This window comes from Lonchura striata, chromosome 21 (assembly GCF_050655825.1).
Source record: "Lonchura striata isolate lonStrDom1 chromosome 21, ASM5065582v1, whole genome shotgun sequence".
Classification (NCBI taxonomy): domain Eukaryota; kingdom Metazoa; phylum Chordata; class Aves; order Passeriformes; family Estrildidae; genus Lonchura; species Lonchura striata.
The window spans coordinates 4,147,161-4,169,157 of NC_140723.1; the positions used below are offsets into that span (position 1 = coordinate 4,147,161).

A 21,997-nucleotide genomic window follows, 5' to 3' on the forward strand; every position below is an offset into this window, starting at 1 on the left:
TCAGGAGTCTGCTGTTATGATTTATTGGTTTGTGAGCTGTTGTGCCAGGCAGCAGGAAGACTTAACACTTGAAGTGCTCTTCCCAAAACAATACACTGAGGCGGGGATAGGAAGAGCTGGCAGGTATCCCCACCTTTCTGTGGAGCAGCTGCTCCTTGCTTAGAGTGTGGGACATGGTGATGGAGCCCTGGAGGGTTGGGAGGGAGGCACTGCCTGCAGTGGCTGAAGACAGCAGGGACAGCTGGGCTTGTGCCAGGGGCCTGCTGAAGGGTGCAATCACTGAGCTGGGGGACAGGGCTCAGGCCAGGATGCCGATGGTGTTGGAGTGCACAGTCCTGGCACCAGGTCCCTGCAGCCTCAGAAACAGCCCTGGGGCAGCACTGTACCCCCTTGCAAGGACTGGAGGCTTGGCCAGACCCAGAGCAAGCCCCTGTGAACCCTCTGGGAGCTGTGCTGAAAGAGAACTCCCTCCCTCCCCACCACCAGGCAGCACCAAGGATTCCAAACCACCCAAGAGCTGCTGGAGCCACCCTGCAGACTGTGTATGTGCCACAACCCCACAGGCACTGCTGCTCAGCCAGCTGCCATCAAAGCAGCAGCCTGAACACCTTGGCAAACTGAAAAGTGGCTCAGCCTTTAGGAAATGGCACTAGGTCACACTGGAAGCTCAGCTCTGCTTGCTTAAAGCTTCTATCTTAATTCTGTTGGTAATTTTGAATTATAGAGAGTCATAACAAGATGTCCCAGGGGAGTTGTGGCTGTAAAATGGCAACTGCCCATAGCAAGAATATGGTGGTGAAGACTGGTTCTGCAGTGGGGCTGTTCTTAAGTTTTAGCAAAACTTGGCACTGACAGAAAACAAGGAAGAAAGGAGGAGGGGGCTGGGGAGACTAAGCAAGCATCTGGTTCTCAGGGATGCTCTTGTGCCATGCCCTTGTCTCTACTGGCTGACTCCTCACTTCTGACCATAACACCTCACACAGTGACATCGCAAAGGAACTGGAGGAGATTTAGATTTCTGCCCAGTCCCACTCAGCAGAGGTCAGTAAGCTGGATGGGATGGACAATGCTGTTACATTTACAAGACCTGCAACCCTTGCTTTCCAGGGGTTTTATCTCAGGAACTTCCTACAGATGCAAAGGGAATGGGAGCTGCATTTCAGCTGAATATAATTTATTGCACATTTTACACTTACTTTGAGATTGACAGAACGCTGGCCATAAGTGAAATAAAGCCTTGCACCAGGAACTAGTCACAACTGAGAAGTTTTGGTTTTAATAAAAACAAATGAACACCCTTTCATAATATGACCTTGCTTTTTACAGGGGAAAGCATTTCTTTTGGAAATCTCATTCACCTGGTGCAGTGACCTGAGCACAGAAAACCACAGCTGCACAGAACAGGGGCCAGGTCCATGTCAGGAAAGGAGTTATGGCAGGAGCTGTCGAAAGCAACTCTGCACTGTCAAGACATGGATGTTTTCCCCTCTGCTCTCACCTATGAGCAATGAAGGCTGGTCTGGACTTAGCCAGAGAAAAACTATGATCAAGGAACAGCCACCATGATTCCTTGTCTCTCTGCAAAAGCCTCAGATGTGTGTAGGTCAACAAGGTGCTATTTCCAGCTGCTGTATCACCAGCCCAGGACTGCCCTTCTGCTGGAAATCCCTGGCAGGGCTTCTAGGCAAGAAAAAAAAATCAATGATCTATGCCATAACTGCTGCTTTTCGGAAGGGGCAGGTGAGTGTTACATTTTCAGCTCTTTATTCATTTGGCCTCTCCTCACTTTGGTATGGTTTACTTCATGAACTACATTTATTTTTGCTAGAAATAAATTAGATGTGAAGAGATAGCTGCAGCATCAGAATCAAATGAAATTAATTGCTGTCATTCACCCTCACTTGCTTTCCCTCTTTTCTGGAAATCCTTGACAATACATGGTTGTGGGTGGCAGAAGAATTAATAAAACTATGATACACCATGTCCTTGTCTGGAAGAGCAGTGTTGGAAATGAACAGCTGGACAGATTGGTGCTGAAGAGGTCCATGTTACTTCAGAAGGCAAATTCATTCATACTTAAGCACATACTTTTCTTAACAAGTGCATTTCAAACACAGATTTGAGATTGTTTCAATCACTGACCTCTCTCCAAAATATTTGCACAGGGGACTTCCAGGAGGTGGCCAGAGAACTGAAATTCCCCTGATGAGAAGAAGAAGGTGTGTTACCTACCCCAGGAAGTACATGGAGAAATGAGAACAAGAGGCCTTCGTCCCTGCTGAGTGCCAGGAGAGAGGTGTGAGTGCAGGAAGGGGCTGTGGCCAGCTGGGAGCAGGATGCCCGCTCAGCCCCTCGGCAGAAAGCACTGTGCACTCAGAGTCACGCTGCTTTATTGGGTACCGAGCCACAACTCAGACATTGCCTGGGAGCCGCCTGGAGCAGCAGGGTCTGTCCTTTTGTCCCTAACAGAACCGGCAGGACACCGCCTGCTGTACAGACAGTAAAAATAAAAGAGTCTCTGTTCAAACTCGCAGCGTCCGGGGGAGGTTTTGCAGTTTCCGTTGACCCAGGTACCGTGAGAGATGCGTGTTCCCCGGATTAGCCATCGGCATCGATCCTGTGAGCTGTCGGGGAGAACAAGGAATGGACACGTGCTGGAGCCCAGCATTGTTCCAAGGACAGGCAGGAACACTTCTGGCTGCTAATTAGACACAATTCAAATAAGCCTCCAATGCACTTCTGGAAGCTCTGTCAGTTGGATATGCTGCTCACACTGGGCAGGGAGATGGTCTAGAGCAAACAAAGGTCTGTGCCCGTGAGTCAACCCACCAGACCCACAGGAGTGCCAGTAAAAGCTGCCAAAAGCAGATACTAGTTTCACAGATCTATTCCAGCAGGGAAAATATTTTGGCAGGTAAGATAAATGGGGATAAGAAAGAAATCTGACTCAGGTCTTCATACATTAAATTCAGTCCCCAAACGGCCACCCAGTGCAGCAAACTGCACAGAAGGACACTGGCACCTGTGGGAAGCCTCTCCTTCCAGCCCCAGTTAGAGATACAGACAAGCTGGTACAAACAGCTGCAGAGCTGCTGCTGAGTTCTTCTGGACCTTAGTCCAGAAGCAAGTCATGGCCAGTCCATTCCAATAACCCCAGTTCTGAACCCCAAGTCTGTGTGCTTCACCACAGAGCTGAAGTAGTCCATTACCGATTCCCAAAGGAAGATGGTGGGAAGTCTGTGCTACTTACATTGCTTTGGTATCCTAAGGGCCTCATTGTCAGCTGACATCACTTGGTGCAGAACTCCTCGGAACTGATAAAGCACTTTCAAACTCTTCTCCTCACCCACACAGGGGTCGTAGAAGCCTGGCAGCCCAGCCTTGAATCACAGAAGAACAGACTGAGCATCAGGGAATGGACTTTCACAGCTCTCCAGCTGGCCAAAAACATTTATTACTGCCAAGGACAAGGTGTCATAAAAAAAAAAAAAAAAAAAAGTTTTGCTGCCAGCAAGTTGAGACACTGGGGAATCATCTCCACAAATTTTTGGTGCATGAAAGTAAATTGGGGCTGGGAAGTTTCTGATGTACAGTCCCAAGGTCTGTAACACCCACTGTCCCACTGGCACTGGAAAAGCCCCAAGAAACAGAAGTTCCTGGAAGTTTGTGATACTTGGTATGTAAATGGCATCTGTGAATTGATCCAGAGCCACTGGAGAGATCCCCTGGCAGGACACCACATGGCTCAAATAGAATTTTGGGCCACAGATTTGAGTCCCTGAATCTGGGCTTTGACAGAACATCTACGTACCTTGGAGGCCTCTGTAAGGATGAGTTTAGAATCCTTCACCAAGCACTGCAGAGGCACAGTCACATCTATAACCTTCACCTTCTCATTCTTCCTGCTGTTGTCGTTAACAAACTTCCCATACCAGGCATTCACTACAATCAGACCTGCATTTCCCAGGAAATCACAGCAGTGATGGAAGGCTTCCATTGACAAAATCAGTGAGATTTAATTCTCCTAGCCTGGACCCACGCTTCCCAACAAAGAACAACAGTTTTACTTGGGCGTTTGTTATCAACCTTCAGCACTAGAATGGAGTGACAGGACCTCAGTGCCACACTGACGTGACAATCCAATCAGTTCACTTTGGAACATTCTATGGAAAATTGCTAGTAACCATAAGAGATCAGATTCCCACTATGATCCAGGAGCAAACTGTGTAAGGGAGAAATCAGTGAAAGCTGAACTTCAGACTACAACTTTTGCACCTATTTATAGACACACCTCTCTCTGGGGAGGAGGTGAAGCCAGACTGTTGTCTTCAGTCTGTTGATCCACTTCACACCATGTCCCAGGATAATATTCTGTGATCCTTCCTAAGCTCAGGCACCTGGAGCTGAGTCATAATGGGACTTCCCCACTATGTGCTCAGCACCAACTACACTGCACTTCATCAGGAGTGGGAATGAAGACACCTTTGCATTGCTCCTTCTTCTCTCCGTATTTATAGAACAAATAAAATGATATAATAATCTTTACCCATTCTGGCTTCCTCTGCTTCAATTATCCTTCGGACTGACTCCTGCATTAACCGGACCTGTCACGACACAAGTGGCAGAGCAGAAATCACAAAGGGTCAGACACTGTGGCCAAAGGAGAATGGTCCAGAGTGAAAAGAGTTTCCTTTCACTAAGGGGACTGAGTTACAAGAAACACTCACTGCAGCTTCAGCCTCCTGCTTCTTCTGTAGGATGTCACTGGCTGTGCTCTCCCGCTGCTTCTCCAGCTCTCTGCCAGAAGGAAGGCAACATCTCATCAGGAATACACAGCTGAGATTCAGGCACCCACCCCGATTACAGCTGACCCACAGCCTCACACAAATAAGCCCACGTGACACTTCCTCAGGAATGTGCAAGCTCACCTCTCCTTCTGTGCCCTGAGGTAGGGTTTGATGACCAGCCTGTGCATGGCGAAGTAGACAACGAGAGGTCCCACGGTGGCATAGAACACGGCGCTGGGAAGCAGCTGATCTGTTAGATGGACGGGGAAGAAGTAGGTCTGGCTGGCCCTATTCAGCCTGCAACAAAGAAGAGCAGAGGCACGCTAAGAGGAAAAGCCAAGCTGGATGTGCTTGATGAAGCACACTTAGCAGCAGTTCTTGCTGATGAACCAAAGGGAGATGAATGAGGAGCTCAAAATGTGAAAGCCTGATAAAGTGAAAAAGCCAACGGCAGAAAAGGCAGCTGACACCAGCCAGAGCCATACTTTGAAGCAGCAGCTTGTGATGGTACCTGACCATTCTAAAGTTCTTTTTTTAATCTTGGGAGAATTTGCTCGGTCATTCATTTTAACAGAAAAAAAGATGAACATCCTCATGAAAGAAGAGAAAATGCTTCTAGAGAAGGCCTGTGCTCGTAACACTGGCATGGGCCTTCAGGGCAGGTGGACATGAATATTTTTCTAATGTTTGTAACCATATTTATTTTAAAAAACATGAGTTTCCTTGGGCCTGAAATCTTTGGGCTCTTCACACCCCACCTATAGCTGGCCTCAATTCAAGTGCATCACATCCCTGTGTGTAACTCCCTTAATGAGCACTGTCCTTGTGTGAACTGCAGCTTGTTAATGGTACAATCACCTGCATTAGGTAATGGTAATTCCCTAATTCAAGCATTTACTTATATACAGCATAATACACATGGACTCCATCTCTACTAATATTTTCAGAAATCTTCCATTAACTTACCAGAGTGCTCCAAATGTCACTTTAAGCTGTATTTCAGAATATTATGATGCACACAGACAGGTGGCTCAGGCTGTAAGTCACATTAGTGGAAAGCACCCACTGCTTATGATGGGCTTACAGCTTGCATTAGAATTGAGGGCAGCTGCACCTTCTCCCAGTGATGTATCAATACACCTGTATTGACCTGGGACTGGGACCTTCCCACCTGAATACTGGAAATAGAATCATGGAGGTTATGGTCAGCCTCTGCAATAAAGAGTTGAGATCTTGAACTGACTTGATTTTCAATGACACTCCTTGAGGAACACCAACGCTGACAGTGGCTCCTAAAACACTGTGTCTGGAGATCTTCCTCTCTGCTCCATACTCCACTATGGTCCCAAAGAAACCCACCCTAGAATGACAGAACCAAGAACTGTTAAGACAGAGAAGACACTTGAATTTCTCTTTACTGAATCCTGTAATTCCCAAACAAGTAAAGCATGGAAATGCATCTATCTGCAGCAGATGTTGGCCTCTGGAAGATTCACGGTGTATCTCCAAGGTGAAATGAGACCTTCCAGCTTGCTAAGCAGTAAACAAGAACTTCTGGCTTTCTTATTGGGGATGATACAGTGATATCATACACAAATATTATAAGTTCCACTTAACTGCAGAGGCACACAAGGTCAAGCCTCCAAGACATTCAATTCCGCCTTTACCAGATTTTAAGTGAAAAGCAAAGGCCACAGAAGCATTTGGTTTGTGTGAAACCTGGAGGCCTACAGCAGCAGGAGAGGACAGAGTCCTCAGGCTGCGAGCAGTGTGAATTTCCTCTTGAGCACTTACTTGAGAGAACCTTTCACTCGTGTTTGATCCTCATCCTGAAACTTATGCTGGTAACTGACCATCATGAAAGAATGGGGGATTCCCAGCTGAAACACAAGAGGCACAAACGTATCAGAACATACCCTTGGCCATTGCTGCCCCCTAATTTCCTTTCAGCCTTGAAGGACAGCACACAAAGCAGTGCCTGCCACTTAAAACCTCTGCTGTCCATGTTGTCCTGACCCTACTGTAAGCTGACCCATGTCACTTATGACAATGCTAAGAGCTGTGCTCTGCCAAACAGCTGGTTACCTATATTAGGTCTATCACGAGAATACCAACAGCTTCCTTAGCCTCTAATCCCAAGGCAAAATACTGCTGGGACAGGAAGGTGAGGCTGCTCCCTCCCACGGGGCAGGATCGCTGTCCTGCCTGTGGCTCTCACCTGCATGGCCACAGTGAAGTGGCTGGTTTTGGTGTCCCGGACAATGCTGGTGTTCATGGCTGACTGGATGCCCCACCGCCACTGCAGGTAGCCCATGGTGTTCTTGTCCAGGTTGCGGGCCAGGACCGTGGTGAGGCCGGGGCGGACCCCGCGGGACGAGAACTGCAGGGCACAGTTTGTGGTGATGAAACTAGAAAAATGAGGAAAAAATTTGTCAGTGAAAAAACACAGGCTCCCAGGTGGCCTCAGAGTCTTTCTTGCCCAGGGACTTTACGGAGTGCCCAGAGACCATCCTGCAAAATGCATGATGTTCAAGGCTTTTGGGGAAAAGTAAAAACTAATTGGGACTGCCCTGAGCACAGCAGGAGAACAAGGTGTGCCCTGGTTTATTGTCTGTGCCCAGACACCTAGCCTTCCCCTGTCTGCCCTGTGCAGATAACATCCTGGTCTCTGCAGAACAGCACAGTGGGCTGCTGGCACAGAGCAGCCCTGCTATTCAATAATCCTTGAGCATCAGCTCTGAAAAACAGTGCTAAAGCACTCTCTGGGGAAAAAGAATCCTGTACAAGCTCTGAGGAATGGCAGATCCACTACATTTGAAAATGTAAACAGAAGGAATCTACCTATGTGAGCTCCTATGATGCTCTCACATGTGGCTCCAACCACAGGCCTTACCTTGTATTCTCCTTTGCAACCTGAGATTTCATTTGTGAACAGACATGACACTCGTGGCAAATTTGGCATTATTTTCCTAAAATATGACACATCATCTCCTGTTTTGCTGTCAGAAACTCCCTCTCACACATGGAAGCCTCAGAAGAGTTCCCCAGTTTTTGTTCTGTTCCCAGAGCAAACTTTGTTGCTCTGCTTCAAGTATGATGAATCACAACAAGATCAAGTACAAATCTAAAGATGTGGAACACAGACCTTCCTTAAACTGGAAATATGAAAAGGGAGGGCACCAACCCCCAGAAAGAATGCAGGCATTTTGACAATACAAGTATGACCTTAAGTCTAAAGTGAAATGACAGAAAATGAATGCAAAATTATTGTGGAAGAGAATTGAAGTAATTTAGTTCCTTATTGTGGAGTATTAATGATTTTTCTAATATTTACCATCTTGGTGTAAGATTACGAAATATCTTCAGCCCAAAGAGAGGTCCATGAAGGTCTCCAGCTCCAAACTCCAGCTGTTAGAATACATAGTGCCAGAGTGTTAGAAGAAAACATCCTTTACAATAGTGACAAAATATGTCATGAGCACCATTTTCATCACAGCTGTTTTACACATCTGAGTAACATTTACCAACTCTTTCAGTACCTTCCCTTTTCTTCAGCTTTGCATTCAGAAGGAGAAAAGGTTGAATTGGAGCTCATGAGTACAACAAAGCCAGTTTTGTAAAGCCACAGGTAGGACTGCTACTGCTACTGCTTTGGTCGCTCCAGGGAACGTGGAGAAAACTCCCACAAAAATCCCAATGCAAGCAGGAAATCTCGGCCCTCAAAAAATCCTGGTGTGAATCAAAAGCCTCCAGTGTGTGAATCTCAAACAAGATAAAGACTCCCACCCTCCCAAGCTGAGGAAGCAGGCTAGCAGGAGCTCATATGCAAGAAGGAAGGCACAGGCAGCTGCCAGCTATACCAGTGATGCCACAAGCACCTCAGCCCAGCTTGCAGGTGCAACATGAGACGTTCCAGCTGCTCAGACCAGATCTGCTGGGAGGGTCAAGCTATTTCCCCCATAACTTCTTCCCATGCAAGCAAAGCAGTTTTGGAAGCAAAGGCCAACTACCACACTGCCCTAAAATGCCTGCTCATAGCACTGTGCCTTCAGACAGAACAATCAGAAAGACTAGAAAGACTAGGTAACAATTCTGTCTGCACAGGTGAAATTCAAATTGGCCAAATGGAAAGGGGAGAAAAATAAGAAAAAACAAGGTTTGGTATTTCCTTTGTCTCAAATTCCTTTAAGAATTCATTTTTCTACATTTTACAGAACATAGAAAATGAGAGATGAACCACAGCTAAAGTTCCCCCCCCCCCCCCGCCAAATTAGAATACCAGGTAATAGATTGAATATACAACTGCATAACAGGTGTACTCTTACCTCTCCCCATCCCTTGGCAGATGTCACTCGTCTCAGTGCAAGATTAATTGATCCCCCTCCATTCCCATTCTGGGTGGAAAGGTTACCAGACAGTATTGCTGTATCTGTGGAAGTCAGGGGTGCCTGAAAAAGGAATATATTATTTCAAGTATCTCTGATCCCAGTTCACACATTTAGTGCACACTCTGCAAGGACATAATCACCACTGCAGAGTGTAAATGGTTTTGTAGTCATGGCAAAAAGTCAGATAATTCTTACAGTACCAGACACTTGTGACACCCGTAATGTACCACCTTGAAGTCCTGACCTTGAGCTGTAAACCATTCTCATCTCTCTAGCAGACTAAATTTCTACAACTCTCTGAAAGAGGAAATGCTTCCCATCCTTTTCTTTATGCCCATCCTCAGGACTGGGTGCCATTTGCTTTCATCCACTGAACACATTCCATTCAGTGAGAACTGGGCACTGGGCATCTGCACTGCCAGGGCAGGACCACTGCAGCCCACAGACCGGTTGCCCAAAGGCTACAGAGCCAACCCACCATTCTGCTGGCCCCAAGCTGCCTCTTCCCACCTGTGCTGGCCACCGTGTCCCCCCAAATCCTGCTGAGAGCCAGGAGCAGTGTGGTCTGTGTTCTGAGGTGCTGCATTCACTCACGCCCCGCTCGCAAGGCAGCGTTCACCCTCCTCACCTCGATGGACTGGGATATGTGCATTTTGTTTATCTCAATCTGAGGAAAGCTGCTCCCAGGCACATCTTCATACTCCTCGTCATAGCGATCAAACAGGTCAGTGGCATCTATTCCCACACTAATTGTTCCCTGAGGGATGACAAGTGAAACAGGCATTTAGCATTAGCAAACATCTGGCATACACAGAACAAATGGCTGAACCATCCCTGTGTATGATTACATTTTTGTGCAGATTCCCATTGTCTGCTATTACTTTTACCACTTTGAAATGCATTTCCTAATGCACAAGACAGACGTGAATGATTACAATATTTCAAAGCAGCAATATAGATCATCAAACAGACTGGAGAAAAGGCAGTTTTTCAGCACAAACTCAACCCCGTGAGGTCATTTTTCTATTGTGACACATTACAGAAGCAGGTAGAACACCTTTACACAGCACGTTTCTTCTTTCCCCACAATTGACCGTGCTCTGTCAGTATTTAAAAGTTGAAGTAATATATTCTAGAAATTGATTTTCTTCAATGGAACTTGGTCAGAAAACCTCTATAGGCTTCTTCTTATGAGTTACCTAAACCGACTTAGTACAGAACTGTATCATTCACTTGCAATTGACCTTGTTAGTAAAATATTTTGATTTCTTTTTCTAGTTTATATTTTGTGATCAGAATGAAAGGTTTGACATAGGAAATATTTACCACTTGCTAAAACTTTCTCAGACCATAGAAAAACTTATTCCTACAAAAAACTAGGCCACAGCACAATAGTCTGGCTACCTGCTGCTGTGCTCCCTCAGACTAACTCAGGAGTGTGTTTCTTTGAAAAGAGCACAATTAGGTACTTGTCTGGGTCATATAACTTCAAGAGGCTTTGGAAACCTTCCCTATGGACCCATCTGACAGCATCCCAGCTCCTATAAAACATATGGATTGCAATAAAAACCCCACTCTGTGCACAAGAACAGAGTGAACTCTGAGCAGTTTGTATATGGTAACTCAATAGCTGGGTAGCTACAAACCCCACCCACACTAAGGCCATGCATGGCTGGAATAAATCCTTATTTCAGACTGAGGGAACGTTTTTCCTTGATCACTCCACTCTGATCAAATGCTGGACTGTAAATAAAGGAAGAATTGCAGAGTCTGACAGGACTGGAACCTTTTCTCTGTCTGGGCTCCCAGGCTATCTATTTGCTGTGGAGATTTCCAACCTCTTCTCAGTGTTTATTTTCTAATTACTTATGGAGCAAAAAATTTATAAATATTTTAAAACTGAAATGTGTGGTTATTTTCAGTTGAATCCTGGAAGAGGGGCTGTGTCCCAGCTGTTTACTAATCACCCTTGGCAGCTGGTGAATTTCAGAACAATTAAATTCATTGTGCTGCGTGGTGGTGCCACCAACCAGCTTCTGCCCTTTCTGCACTTTCAGGAACTATGTGCAAAGTCACCTTCAAGTGACTCCAGACCCTACAGCTTCTCTAGTTTCAGCCCTCTCCTATGCCATGCTGTTCCTTGAAATGAGGCCAAAAGAATAGGGAAGCAATGGAACACCTCTAACCACCCTGGAAGGGTGCAGTCCTGTGCTAGCAAACACCCATTTGGAGACAATCTTGCTGTACTTGGCTTACTGGTGTCACAATGCTGCACCCTTTGGAAAGATGCACCAAGATCCACATGCATTCCTGAACTTCATTGCACCTCTTGTCTATAAAACACACTCAAAATACTAGGATTTCCTTTTTCACATGTATGAATTGCACACCAAATATTCCTCCCAAGGAAAAATGGAAAACACCTGAACCTCTCCATGAAAATCCGTAAGATCTGTTCAGAGAAAAGAGAGTGTCTCCCCGTTCCCATAGTAGCAGAGCTCCTACTCTTCTGCCTTTCCCTGAGGTGAGAGGTGCACCCTGGGCAGACCCTCCAAGCAGGTGAAGTCACCCTCGGAGGTCTGTGGATCTGGCAAAGAAAATGGTTCAGGCACAAGCACAGGAAAAGCAGCAGATGGTAAAGTTAAAAATATTCCTCGAGAAGGAGAGTACCCCTCTGCCACCGGATAATGGAGGGGACTGCTGCTGCTCCCAGCTCCCATCAGCCGCCTGCTCCGACCGTGGAGGAGCCCTCCTCGAGGGAAGGGCAGCAGGAGGGAGCTGCAATGCCTGCTCAGGAGTCAGTGGTGCCCACACTGTGATGCACAGAGCAGCAGCTCAGCAGGGCAGGAAGCAGAAGTGGCACTATGGAACCATCAGAGTTGGGACTAGCTTTTAAAATCACCTTTATTTGCCAGCCTGTGAATAGGAAACAGACTTCACTGGTGGAATATGTAGATGTGCCAGAGGAAAATATACTTCCTCCTTGCTTTTTACTTAGGGATTTACCTTCAGGAAAGTGATACTTGGAAGTTGTGCCAGGCTTTGCCTTGAGGGACCTGTGTTCCTTACATACTGACCTTCCACAGCAGGAAAATAACTGGATTTAATTTCTCCTAACAGGAAGCGGTTCTTCTTAAACCTAGTCATGAACTTTTCAACCCTTCTGTGCATCTTTGAAAGCAAAAACAAAGCTCTAAAAGCAAATAGGAGACTCAATTTCAACTCTCCAAATTGCCTACATCTGGTTATTGCTCAACATTTCTGGTTAAAATGCTTTATTTCTGTGAAACTGTTTTACAGAACCGACAAAATGTTGGAGATTTTAAAATAACTTGTGCTCGTGTATGAAATGATCACAGCTGTGCTCCCCAATTCCATGGGAACACTGCCTGCAGAGGCATTTCCATCGGCTGCCAGCCTGCAATTGCTGTAAACACCCAGATGGCTAATTTTATCCCAGGACACAGGCTGAGGCTCACAGTGCAGCTCACAGCCACGGCGAGGTGCACAGGGAAAATGTCACATTCCTGAAGCAGGGAGCAGCAGAGTGGGAGATAAATCGTGCCCCTCTCCGCAAACATCTCTCTGACCCCGCTCACCTGCACCTCCAGCAGGGATAGTTTGTCCTGCCTGGCTTGTGGCACACAGAAATCTCTTCCTGCCTGGAATAAAGCTGTCAACAGATACTCACACAACACTTTATGCTTGTTTACCCTTCCAGTACAAACCAGTTCTTAGTGTCTATGCACTACCCACAGCCTGGAGATCTGTACAGCTCAATTGCTTTGCTAAGAGCAGTGCAGATCCAAAGGTGGTGCCAAGGTGAATGTCTCAAAATATTACAGCTCTGCTTAGGTGGATGTTTTCCTTACGATCCAGTCCTAAGCACCACTGCAATTCCACATCTGTCCACTCAGAAGACATTGTGATTTTGCACTAATGTATTAATTCATTTAGTTAATAGTAGATGTAGCTCTTGGATAATGTTAATCACTCCATAAGAACCAAGATTTTGGGATTCAACAAGCTGTGAAACTTCAGTCGGAGACCATCCTGACAAACCCCAGGTTTGCCTCACACACTCATCAAGCCAAGAGCCAGCAAAGACACCACAAGTCTGAGCTGTTGATACTCTGGCCAGTCGCCACGTCCATCCCTCCCTGCCATCCCAATGGTATTCCTGAGCACCTCTGACCAGCCAAGGTTAGCTGAGGTGAGTCACTGGGGGTCAGAGTCTGCTGCTCAAACAGACCGAGATGGGAACAGCATCCAGGATGATTCTCATCCTGAGGGCAGGATCACGCTTTCCAAAAACAGGAACTAACTGCAACACTGGCAGACCCCCAACCCTGTTCAGATTGACTTTGCTCACTGTGCTGCTGCCCAGCTGGCTTAGGGATGGCTCAGATTTGTTGCTGGTTTCAAGGTGCATTTGAATAGGTCCCTGCATTGTTGTGACACTGCAGCAATGCCAAAGGGAAAACCTGTTAGGTAACTGCAGTGAGTTACATTTTATTTAGAAAATTTGGAAAGAAATCATAAATATTTCAGTGTTAGGTCTATTTTCTGAAAATTGCTGAAAAAGGTATTTTGTCTTAACATGTTTCGCTAAGAAAAGAAGAATATTCAGTAGGGGATTGTTCAAAGAATGACCTGTTCACCCTATATTATGCAGAGAAACTACATATGCAAAAGACAGAAAGTCATGCAGCAAGTGTAGACACCTGAGGGGCTCTTTCCTACAGGCCCTCACCTAGACTCAGCATGCTCTGCACACTGGTGATAATTACAGACCACTCTTGAGACCAGGATTAAGTCTTTGCTTACCTTTGGATTAGTTCGCTGCTGCAGTCTCCTCTCTTCCCTCTCTCTCTGCAAACGCTCAAATTCTTCCCTGATTTCAGCTGCAGTTCTCTTTCGTTCCACAACCTGCTCAAAAAGAAATGAAAACCAAACAATTACCAGACAGAGGCTGCTCAGGGCATTGAAGTGCTGGGGGTCAGGATGGATGCAGGATCCACCAATACACTGCCCCAGCTGCTGAAAGCCACCCTGCACCAATTTCAATAGTCAGAACTTGGAACGAAGCACCCAGGCCAGATCAAAGGACAGGCATGAGAGAAAACCCCATGCCTTGAGAGAAAGGAAAATGGTTTTGTTATTTGCATTCCCTTGACAAAAAGGACAAAGAGCTGTCCAACCACAACTACAAGACACTGCAGTGCAGTTGTTACCCTCAGTGATCCATTAACTGCTCTACCAGGTGTGGACACAAAAATGAAAATAACTGAAAGTCTCTGGCCTGAGGTAAATTGATTCTGTGAGAGTTGTGTGATTTTAGGCTATGCTGGTTCACAGCTGCTTACCTGACATGGGTCAGGGATTGAGGATTTTATACAGGCTCAGTTTTGGAATGGATAGAAAGAGTATTGGATTTGGATCTTCAAAATAAGAACAAGTCTGCCAAAAGCAGTTTAAAATATCTGTTTTTCAAAGCATCCGTTACATGCTGGATCTGCTCCACATTTCTAGCAACTGACTCCAAGTTTGACCTTGGTGCTGACCTGGCCCAATACCACAGGATTCTGCTTTAAGCAGCACAGTGCAATCAACTAGGGCTGGCAGAGGCCAGCAAGGGACTCAAGAGCTGGACAGACATGAATAGACAAGTTCTGTTTCCAAGCCCATAAAACCCAACCAAAACAAAAACATAAAAAGCCCCACCTCCATGCACCCCAAAAAGCCCAGGAAGAAAAAGTAATTTCAAACTCAGAAGCTAGTTGATGCTGAAAAAATAAGTTTTGGATTAAAAAGATGGGATTAAATGGACAATAATGACACATTTGTCTCAGGTAAAGATGTTGCCTGTCATGGTAATATCCTTCCAGGGAACTCTGAATGTCAGGTTTATTGTTCTCTTGTCAAGTGCAAAACCAAAGGGTTCTTTGAAAATCCATCACGGTGTTCCAGCAGGGACAGAGAGAGACAGAAATAACTACCCAAGGATGCCTTCAAACCAACAGGCATTTATTACCAGCCAGGTGCCAGTGCAGCTGATAGAACAATGGCAGATAAAGGTGGGCTTTGTCAAGGCCACTGGCCATAATATGCTCAATTTCTCTCACCTCCCAGCCTTCCATCTCCAGTCCTCTCCTCCCATATATGTCATAGATGGCTCTGGTCTGTGGATCACTAAGCACTGTAAATTGAAACCAAAAGAGAGGAGAGAACTCAGTTTTTGGTCTTCTCCTCAGATTCCAGACCAAAACACGATATTTGGAATTCAAGCACAGATCTAGAAACATCTCGTTCTACAGTTGCACATTAACCCCTCTGATGCTTCCACATGCTTTATTGAAAAGACATACTGACTTTTCCCTGCAACAAATCCAATTTTTCTCATCTTCTTTTCCTAAAACAAGAGACACGCACCTAAGTGAATGTGCAGGGGGAGTTTCTAACAGTGCTTTCTTTGCAGGTGACACAAGCCCTCTAACAAACATGGAGATTACAAAAAATTTGGCCAGAGCAGTCCCTGGGTCCTTCCTGGGATTGCCAACCAGCTCTGTCTGGCTTTCAAAGCTCTGTGGTGCTTCCTTTGATCTTCCTCACCAGCCATGTGCACTGATCCTTTTCCACCTAGTCCCCACACATGGGACATGCCAAGCACCAATTCAGTTTCCACGAGGCAGTTCACACCCTGCTAAGCATCAATAAGGGGTAATGGCAAAGGTGTGTGTAGAATCTTAACCTCTCAAAATGCCACCCAACTAAATGGACAACACAAAATACAACAGGAGACTGCAGAACAGTTACTTTAGAAAAAGACTAGGCACAGAATTAGGAAGAGTCTTTAAAGAGTAAAGCATATTTAAATGCATAAGTTCCTATAACACACCTGTTCTGTAAGAAAAAATAAATTTAAAAATCATTGCTATTTCTTCCTCCAGGGTTCTAAGACCAGCTTTATCATTATCATGTATTTCTTGAGACTGTGGGAAAACAGATGTGTCCCCAGGGAGCTGGGGGAGTACAGTAAGGCAAAAAGAGACTTATACTGGTAATTGAGTTTTGGTCTGAACTAGTGGAATATTATTGGACTTGCTAAATGTCACAGGCAGACACTTTTTTATGAATTCTGATAAAATGAATCTTTTGTTGTGTGACACTAAGAGATGGAAGAGGAGAAACAGAAAATAGAGAGGAGGTGGAGTGGCTCATTTCCAAGATGTCAAAATTTTTACTCACTACACTCACATTTAGTACTAAACGAGCACCAATTTCCACGTTCATTGCAAGGCAGAGCCAAGAGCAGCCAGAAAATTCAAAGGGAAGCTGCTGCCTCTAATGTAAGGCCACAGACCGCACTAAAATAAAATTGCTAAAGCATTATGAGTTTTTGTCCTGCATGTCATCAAGGTCAGACTTTCCCTGCTCTCCCAGCAAAAGCTTTCACATGTCCTAACACCTAACCTAGGGACAACAGGAAAGACTCCACACATGCTCAAGTCCAACTGGAAGGAACAAATGCTTATCAGCCAAAACCAGGAGTATAAAAATATTCACTCATATTTGAGGTTGAATGGGGGAATATTTATTCAGCATTTTGCTTTGGTTTCTCTTTACCTCCAGGACTGGGTGCACCAGGTTTGGTGCATGGATGACTCCTAACAGCTTTTAATCCACCTGCACACCAGGTGCAACTTGCACACCAGGATTAAAGTAAATTTCAGTTTAATTCAGTGTTTGAAAAGGGCTTTGGCACAAGAATAAACTAACTGTTATGAATCAGCTGTCCTCCTCTCAGTCAGAGCATATAGAAGAACTTGCTGGAAATGAAGACCACAGCCAGGTGACAGGGAACAGAACCCAGGGATGCAGTAGTTCATCAGTACAATAGGAAATTATCTATTTGAAGTTTTTCAGTCTTTATTCTCCTATGGAAGAGGTTTTCAGAAGTAAGGAAAGCGATGAGAAGATCATTTACAACATGCAGAAGGTAAGACAGACACTCCACATCTCATCCCCTGCAGCATTTATATGGCATTTCTCCTCTGACATATGGTACAGAAGCAGGAAACAGCATTGGTAAGTATCAGCAAATTTAATTATTACTTTATAATAATAAATAGCTTCAAAAAGTATGAAGACACAGCTCTCCCAAAAACCCTCTGCAAAGCTCAGCCTGCCCCTGACCTTCATAGGCTTGGTGGACAAGGTTGAAGAGCCGCTCAGCCTGGCTTTTGAGCTCGGGGTCGCGGTGCTTGTCGGGGTGGTACAGCATGCACAGCCGGCGGTACGCGGCCTTCAGCTCCTCCTGGGAGGCCTGTGGAAACCACCAAAAACGAACTCAAGGACAGCCACTGCCATTTCCAAAAGGCCACTCTCAAATCAGTCCTGAAAGGGAAGTCAGTCAGCTGTTACATTGCACTACTTTGGCCCAAAATCAAGAATGGATTATTGCTTCACTATGTAAGTTAATAAAATATTCAATTATCACACCAGGATTGTCCATGTTATCTGTAGTGCAACAAGGGACCTCAATAGCTCATCAGTGTATACCCAGGTATAAAAAAATTATATAAAAACCCCACCATCCGTGTTCAGACTTTAGTTGTATCAGGCAACTACTATTCCCTCCAAATCAGAAGAGCAAGAAAAAGGAAAGTCATCTCAGATAAAAATACATAAATCCAGAGATGTACAACAAATTCTACTCGTATTTCAATCTTAATCCTCAAGGGGACCCTGTAACTATCCAAAAGCACAGACTTTCCACACTGTAAAGGTAGAAAATGTAAACCCATGGTTCTGCTCTCATCCCTGCCTTGTGCTCCCCAGTAGCCCATTCTGCTCCCCAGCAGGGTCTGTGTTGTGCTGTGAAGAAGGAAGGTGCACCATCTGTCCACAAAGCCACACAGAGATAACCATGAGAACAGTGTGCCACCGAAGGCATCAAGAACAAACCCACCCTGCCCTTTACTGCAAGCACTCTGGGACCTCAGATGGCACCTGGCCTCGTTCCAAGGACATGGATGGCTCTTTCAGAATCAATAGGGAAACACCCCTGCTCCTTCCATTATCATCTCCCAGCAATGTTATTTTTGGACTCCAGAGAGTCTCAGTAATCTCCCCTCTCTCACCTCACCCTGCTACATCCCTTGCATTGCTGCTCCCACCCATTCCTTAGAGATTGCTTAACATCTACATTTCAGAAGTGCTGTTGCTAAAATCAACCAGAACTTCCCCCAGGCAGAACTTGGAACAGTCCAATCATCTAGTTCCAGAACTGTCCAAGCAAGAACCACTAAGAAGCCATTCCAGGAGGAACATCCAGAGTAAAATAACCAAAACCTGATGGTCCAGGCTGTCCCCAGGGGCTGCCACAGTCAGGACCCAGTGCAGTCAGTGAGGAGTGGATTTACAGACACAGATTCCATTTACTGTTAACACCTTACAATAAGAAAAACTGTCATAAGTTCCTAGCTTTCACTCAGGAAATAAAGTTCCTGAAAGGTAATTTCTTAAAGTGACATCTTTTTTACCACTTGTAGCAAGGAGGGTTTCCATCACAGGAACACTCACTTGTGTCACAATGCCAGGAATCCATTTTGGATTTGAGGACAGCTCAGAATGTTTTTTCTGCATGTTTGTATTGTTGTTTGTTAATGTTTTAAAATGATGCAGCAAAAGGGGAGGTGCCAAATTTGCTGGCCCAAAGACAGTAAGGACAGCTACAATTAGTTTTTTTCTTTTTACTACCTTGTGCTTTCTCAGATATCAAATTTAAACTTGACTGGGAAAGCAGGGGAACATATAGGCCCAAAATGGCATTTTTAAATCAAATTAATGATAAATGGTTTAATGTGCTATTGATTATGTAATAGGAATGAGCAGGTTAATTTTTCATAAATGTCATGTTCAATAAAATGTTAGATTGGGCATTTCATCATCACTGAGTAGTTTGGGTCATTGGTTCAATATTCCATGAGCAACAGCCTCTTCAAAACCACTGAAGAAACCCTGACATCGTTTTTAGACTGCCAGGAAACGCAGTCACAAATAATTTCATGTAAGTTATATTTTTTATTACCAAAACTCTGGTCAACATTAAAAGGCCTCATTTAAGGTCTCAAACACAGCACCACGTTTTTAGCAGACTAACATGTCTAAGAGATGAATCATTCATACACAGAACAATTCCTGCCTCCATGGGGTCACTGCAGCTCCAAGCTCAGCTGCCACATCACCCTGTGCTCAGCACCCAGACATGCTGTTCACTACATCCACTACAGGACAGTACTGCTCAAGATAATTAGCAAGGGGCAATTAACAAAGCACTTGCTTCTCTCTGTTGGAATCACTCCCTTGCAGATCCCTTTAATTCAGTTTCCAGCTCCCTGCTGTACAAAACCTAAATGTCCTGCTCTGGGAAGCCTGGCGAAGTTAACCATTAAACTTTCCCCAACAGTCACAACCCTTGCGTGGTTCTCACCTCTGTTTTAACCTCTGCACGGTGCTGCTGACTGCTGACGTTTTGGAGGGGTATTACGAAAGCTCCCAAGGAATGTGCAAGCATGGCCCTGCTGCTTTGAATCAGATGAGGGCTTGAAATTTTTTTAAAAGGAGCTCAGCATCAGGGAGTTCTGCAAACAGTGTGGCCATGACACATTCAAGAATGCAGCAGATTCCTACACATGAGGCACAGGAGACTGACCCCGCAGCTCGGGGACTGACAGGAGTCCCAAAGGGAATTCTTCCAAGCTATCAGACTGAATCGCTTCCAAGTCTGGATATCCTATTGCACGCAGTAGTGGCGGCTCAGTACGAGCCTTGTCCAGCTACAATGGCCACACCCAGGCTTATGGACTTGATGGGATTTTTATACATATTTATGCACATACGAATATATATATAACAGATCTACACTGCAGTTGCACTTGCTGAAACGAACTACAGCACAGTTCCTACATCCAGATCTTTGTAGCTCTACCTAATAAGTACTATAAAAAAAGCGGTTATCTCTCAATAAGTTCCAAACTGTTCCAATGTAACAAACCTGCACCAATTAATCTCCATCTAGCCTTAAAAGTCAAATCAAGGATTCTCGAACCTCCTTTTTTTTTGGCGGGAAAAATCTTTTGCAAAAAAACCCCCGTCTGTTTCCAAATGGGAAACGCTCGGGAAGGCTCCACAGCCGTGCCCGAGGGGACGCGGGTGTGCCCCGCGTGCGCGGAGTCGCAAGGAGCGCCCGAACCGCCGCAATTCGGGGCAAACCACGCATTTATCGGCCTCAGCGGGCGCTCACCCGTCTCACTCAACCGGGAGCCCCGCGGCGCGGGCCGAGCTCTCCCGCCCCGCCGCCGGCAGCAGCAGCAGCCCGGCCCGGGCGGAGGACACGCCGCGGGGGCGCCGCTCCCGCCGGGCGCACACGAGGGTCCGCTCTGCTCTCGCCTCACCCCGTCCCGCCCGGCCCCGCGCGGCCCCGCGGCCGCACCTCGCGGCGCACGTTGAGCAGCCCGTAGTAGTCCTCGTTGTCCGGCGCCTCCTCGCCCAAGGCCGCCGCCATCGTCCCGACCTCTCACCCCGCGCCGCGGCGCCGCGGCGCCCCCCGGCGGCCCGGCGGTCCGACCGCCCGCGCACGCGCGCGGGCACCGCTCCCCCTGCGGGAGGCGGCGGCGGCGGCTGTGAGGGAGGGACTGAGGGAGAGAGCACGGACGGGCACCCACCGGCACCCGCCTGCTCTGCCGCGCTCCGCTCCGGCCACGTTTGCCCTCCTTCTTCGCCCTGGCACTCTGACGCGTCTTTGCCGGCGCGGTCGCTCCGTACCCCTGTGGCAGTGTCGTGGGTGCCCGGGACCTCCGTCCGACCCGCTGCCGGGGGATCGCGGGAGGGAGGGCGATCGCCGGAGCCCGTCCCCGGTTCCTCTCCCGGTGCCTGTCTCCGTGCCACAGGGCCCTCGGTACATGCCTAACGAGCAGTCGCTCGCTCCGGTCAATGACGGGACCTGTAGGTGGTCTGGCGTTCTTTCCAAGGGAAAAGTGGCATTGTTTGTGCTCAGGGCCCTGTGGCCTTGAGGGGTCGGCCGCCTCCAAAAAATCAGCACGGCGAAGGATGTGTCCCAGACCCCAGCTGCCCCCACCTCAAACTTGTGCTGCCCTGATAAACCCAAGGGAGCCCTACAAACTGACATCAGGAACCTGGGCTGGCGAGTTTTCTTTCCAAGCGAAAAGTGGCATCGTTTGTGTTCAGGGCCCTGTGGCCGAGAGGGGGCGGCCGCCTGCAAAAGATCAGCACGGCCAAGGCTGTGTCCCAGAGCCAGGCTGCTCAAACCTCAAACCACTGCCGCCCCGGCAGTCCCGAGGGAACCCCGCAAACTGACCTCAGGAAAGACGCTGCCACGAGGCCTCTCTCTCCGGTAACGAGAGGGCGATTCCGTGCTGTCACCATCGAGCCGCTGTTCCGTGAGCGATTCCCGGCTCCGGCGGGGCTGAGGTCCGGCAGCCCGGCCCAGCGGAGGGTCCCGGGGCAGATCTGCCTGCGCGGCGGCCGAAGGCGAGCACAGCTGAGCTCGGCGCTGTCAGTCACACCCACGGGCACAGCGCGGCTGGCAAGGGCGCACCGTGGGCAGAGCGTGTGCTCGTCTGTCTCCAGTAGATCTGGAGCATTTCCCCTTGGATCAATAGCGCTGCTTTGGCTTTTGGCGTAGAGAGCACGGCCCTGGGGTTCACGCTGTGCTGTGCTCCGTGATGCTGGGTTAAATCCCCAGGCCCGGCCAGTACCAAAATGGAAGGGAAATGCCCCCAAAGTGTGCAGAGCTCA

At 47.1% G+C, this 21,997-nt stretch overlaps 1 protein-coding gene across 4 annotated transcripts; it reads right to left on the reverse strand.

Moving 5' to 3' along the window:
- Window positions 1-2,373: 2,373 nt before the first annotated feature.
- On the reverse strand, window positions 2,374-20,765 carry DNAJC11 (DnaJ heat shock protein family (Hsp40) member C11). 4 transcript variants are annotated; one of them, XM_021534243.4, is made up of 16 exons: window positions 20,673-20,765; window positions 17,372-17,501; window positions 15,301-15,374; window positions 14,003-14,104; window positions 9,804-9,932; window positions 9,113-9,235; window positions 8,122-8,195; window positions 7,006-7,195; window positions 6,582-6,667; window positions 6,031-6,147; window positions 4,929-5,084; window positions 4,728-4,797; window positions 4,547-4,604; window positions 3,812-3,954; window positions 3,251-3,380; window positions 2,374-2,624 (listed from the first exon to the last, which is right to left on the reverse strand). In XM_021534243.4, the coding sequence occupies exons 1-16, from the start codon at window positions 20,742-20,744 to the stop codon at window positions 2,599-2,601; spliced, it is 1,680 nt and encodes a 559-aa protein (XP_021389918.2). In that variant the 5' UTR covers window positions 20,745-20,765; the 3' UTR covers window positions 2,374-2,598. The 4 variants fall into 4 exon arrangements, with proteins under 4 accessions (XP_021389918.2, XP_077644274.1, XP_085415013.1 ...); XM_077788148.2 differs by having other exon boundaries at window positions 17,372-17,572; XM_085558887.1 differs by having other exon boundaries at window positions 20,484-20,765.
- Between the last annotated feature and the right edge of the window lie 1,232 nt (window positions 20,766-21,997).

What these genes read in the sequence shown, in the direction of transcription:
- DNAJC11 (XM_085558886.1), bottom strand. Translation starts at nt 19,754, where the DNA reads ATGCTTGCACATTCCTTGGGAGCTTTCGTAATACCCCTCCAAAACGTC. An exon ending in CTCAGGGCACAGAAGGAGAG is followed by an intron (nt 4,798 to 4,928) that starts GTGAGCTTGCAC and finishes TCCTTCTGGCAG; the next exon opens with AGAGCTGGAGAAGCAGCGGG. An exon ending in AGCAGGAGGCTGAAGCTGCA is followed by an intron (nt 4,605 to 4,727) that starts GTGAGTGTTTCT and finishes GTGTCGTGACAG; the next exon opens with GTCCGGTTAATGCAGGAGTC.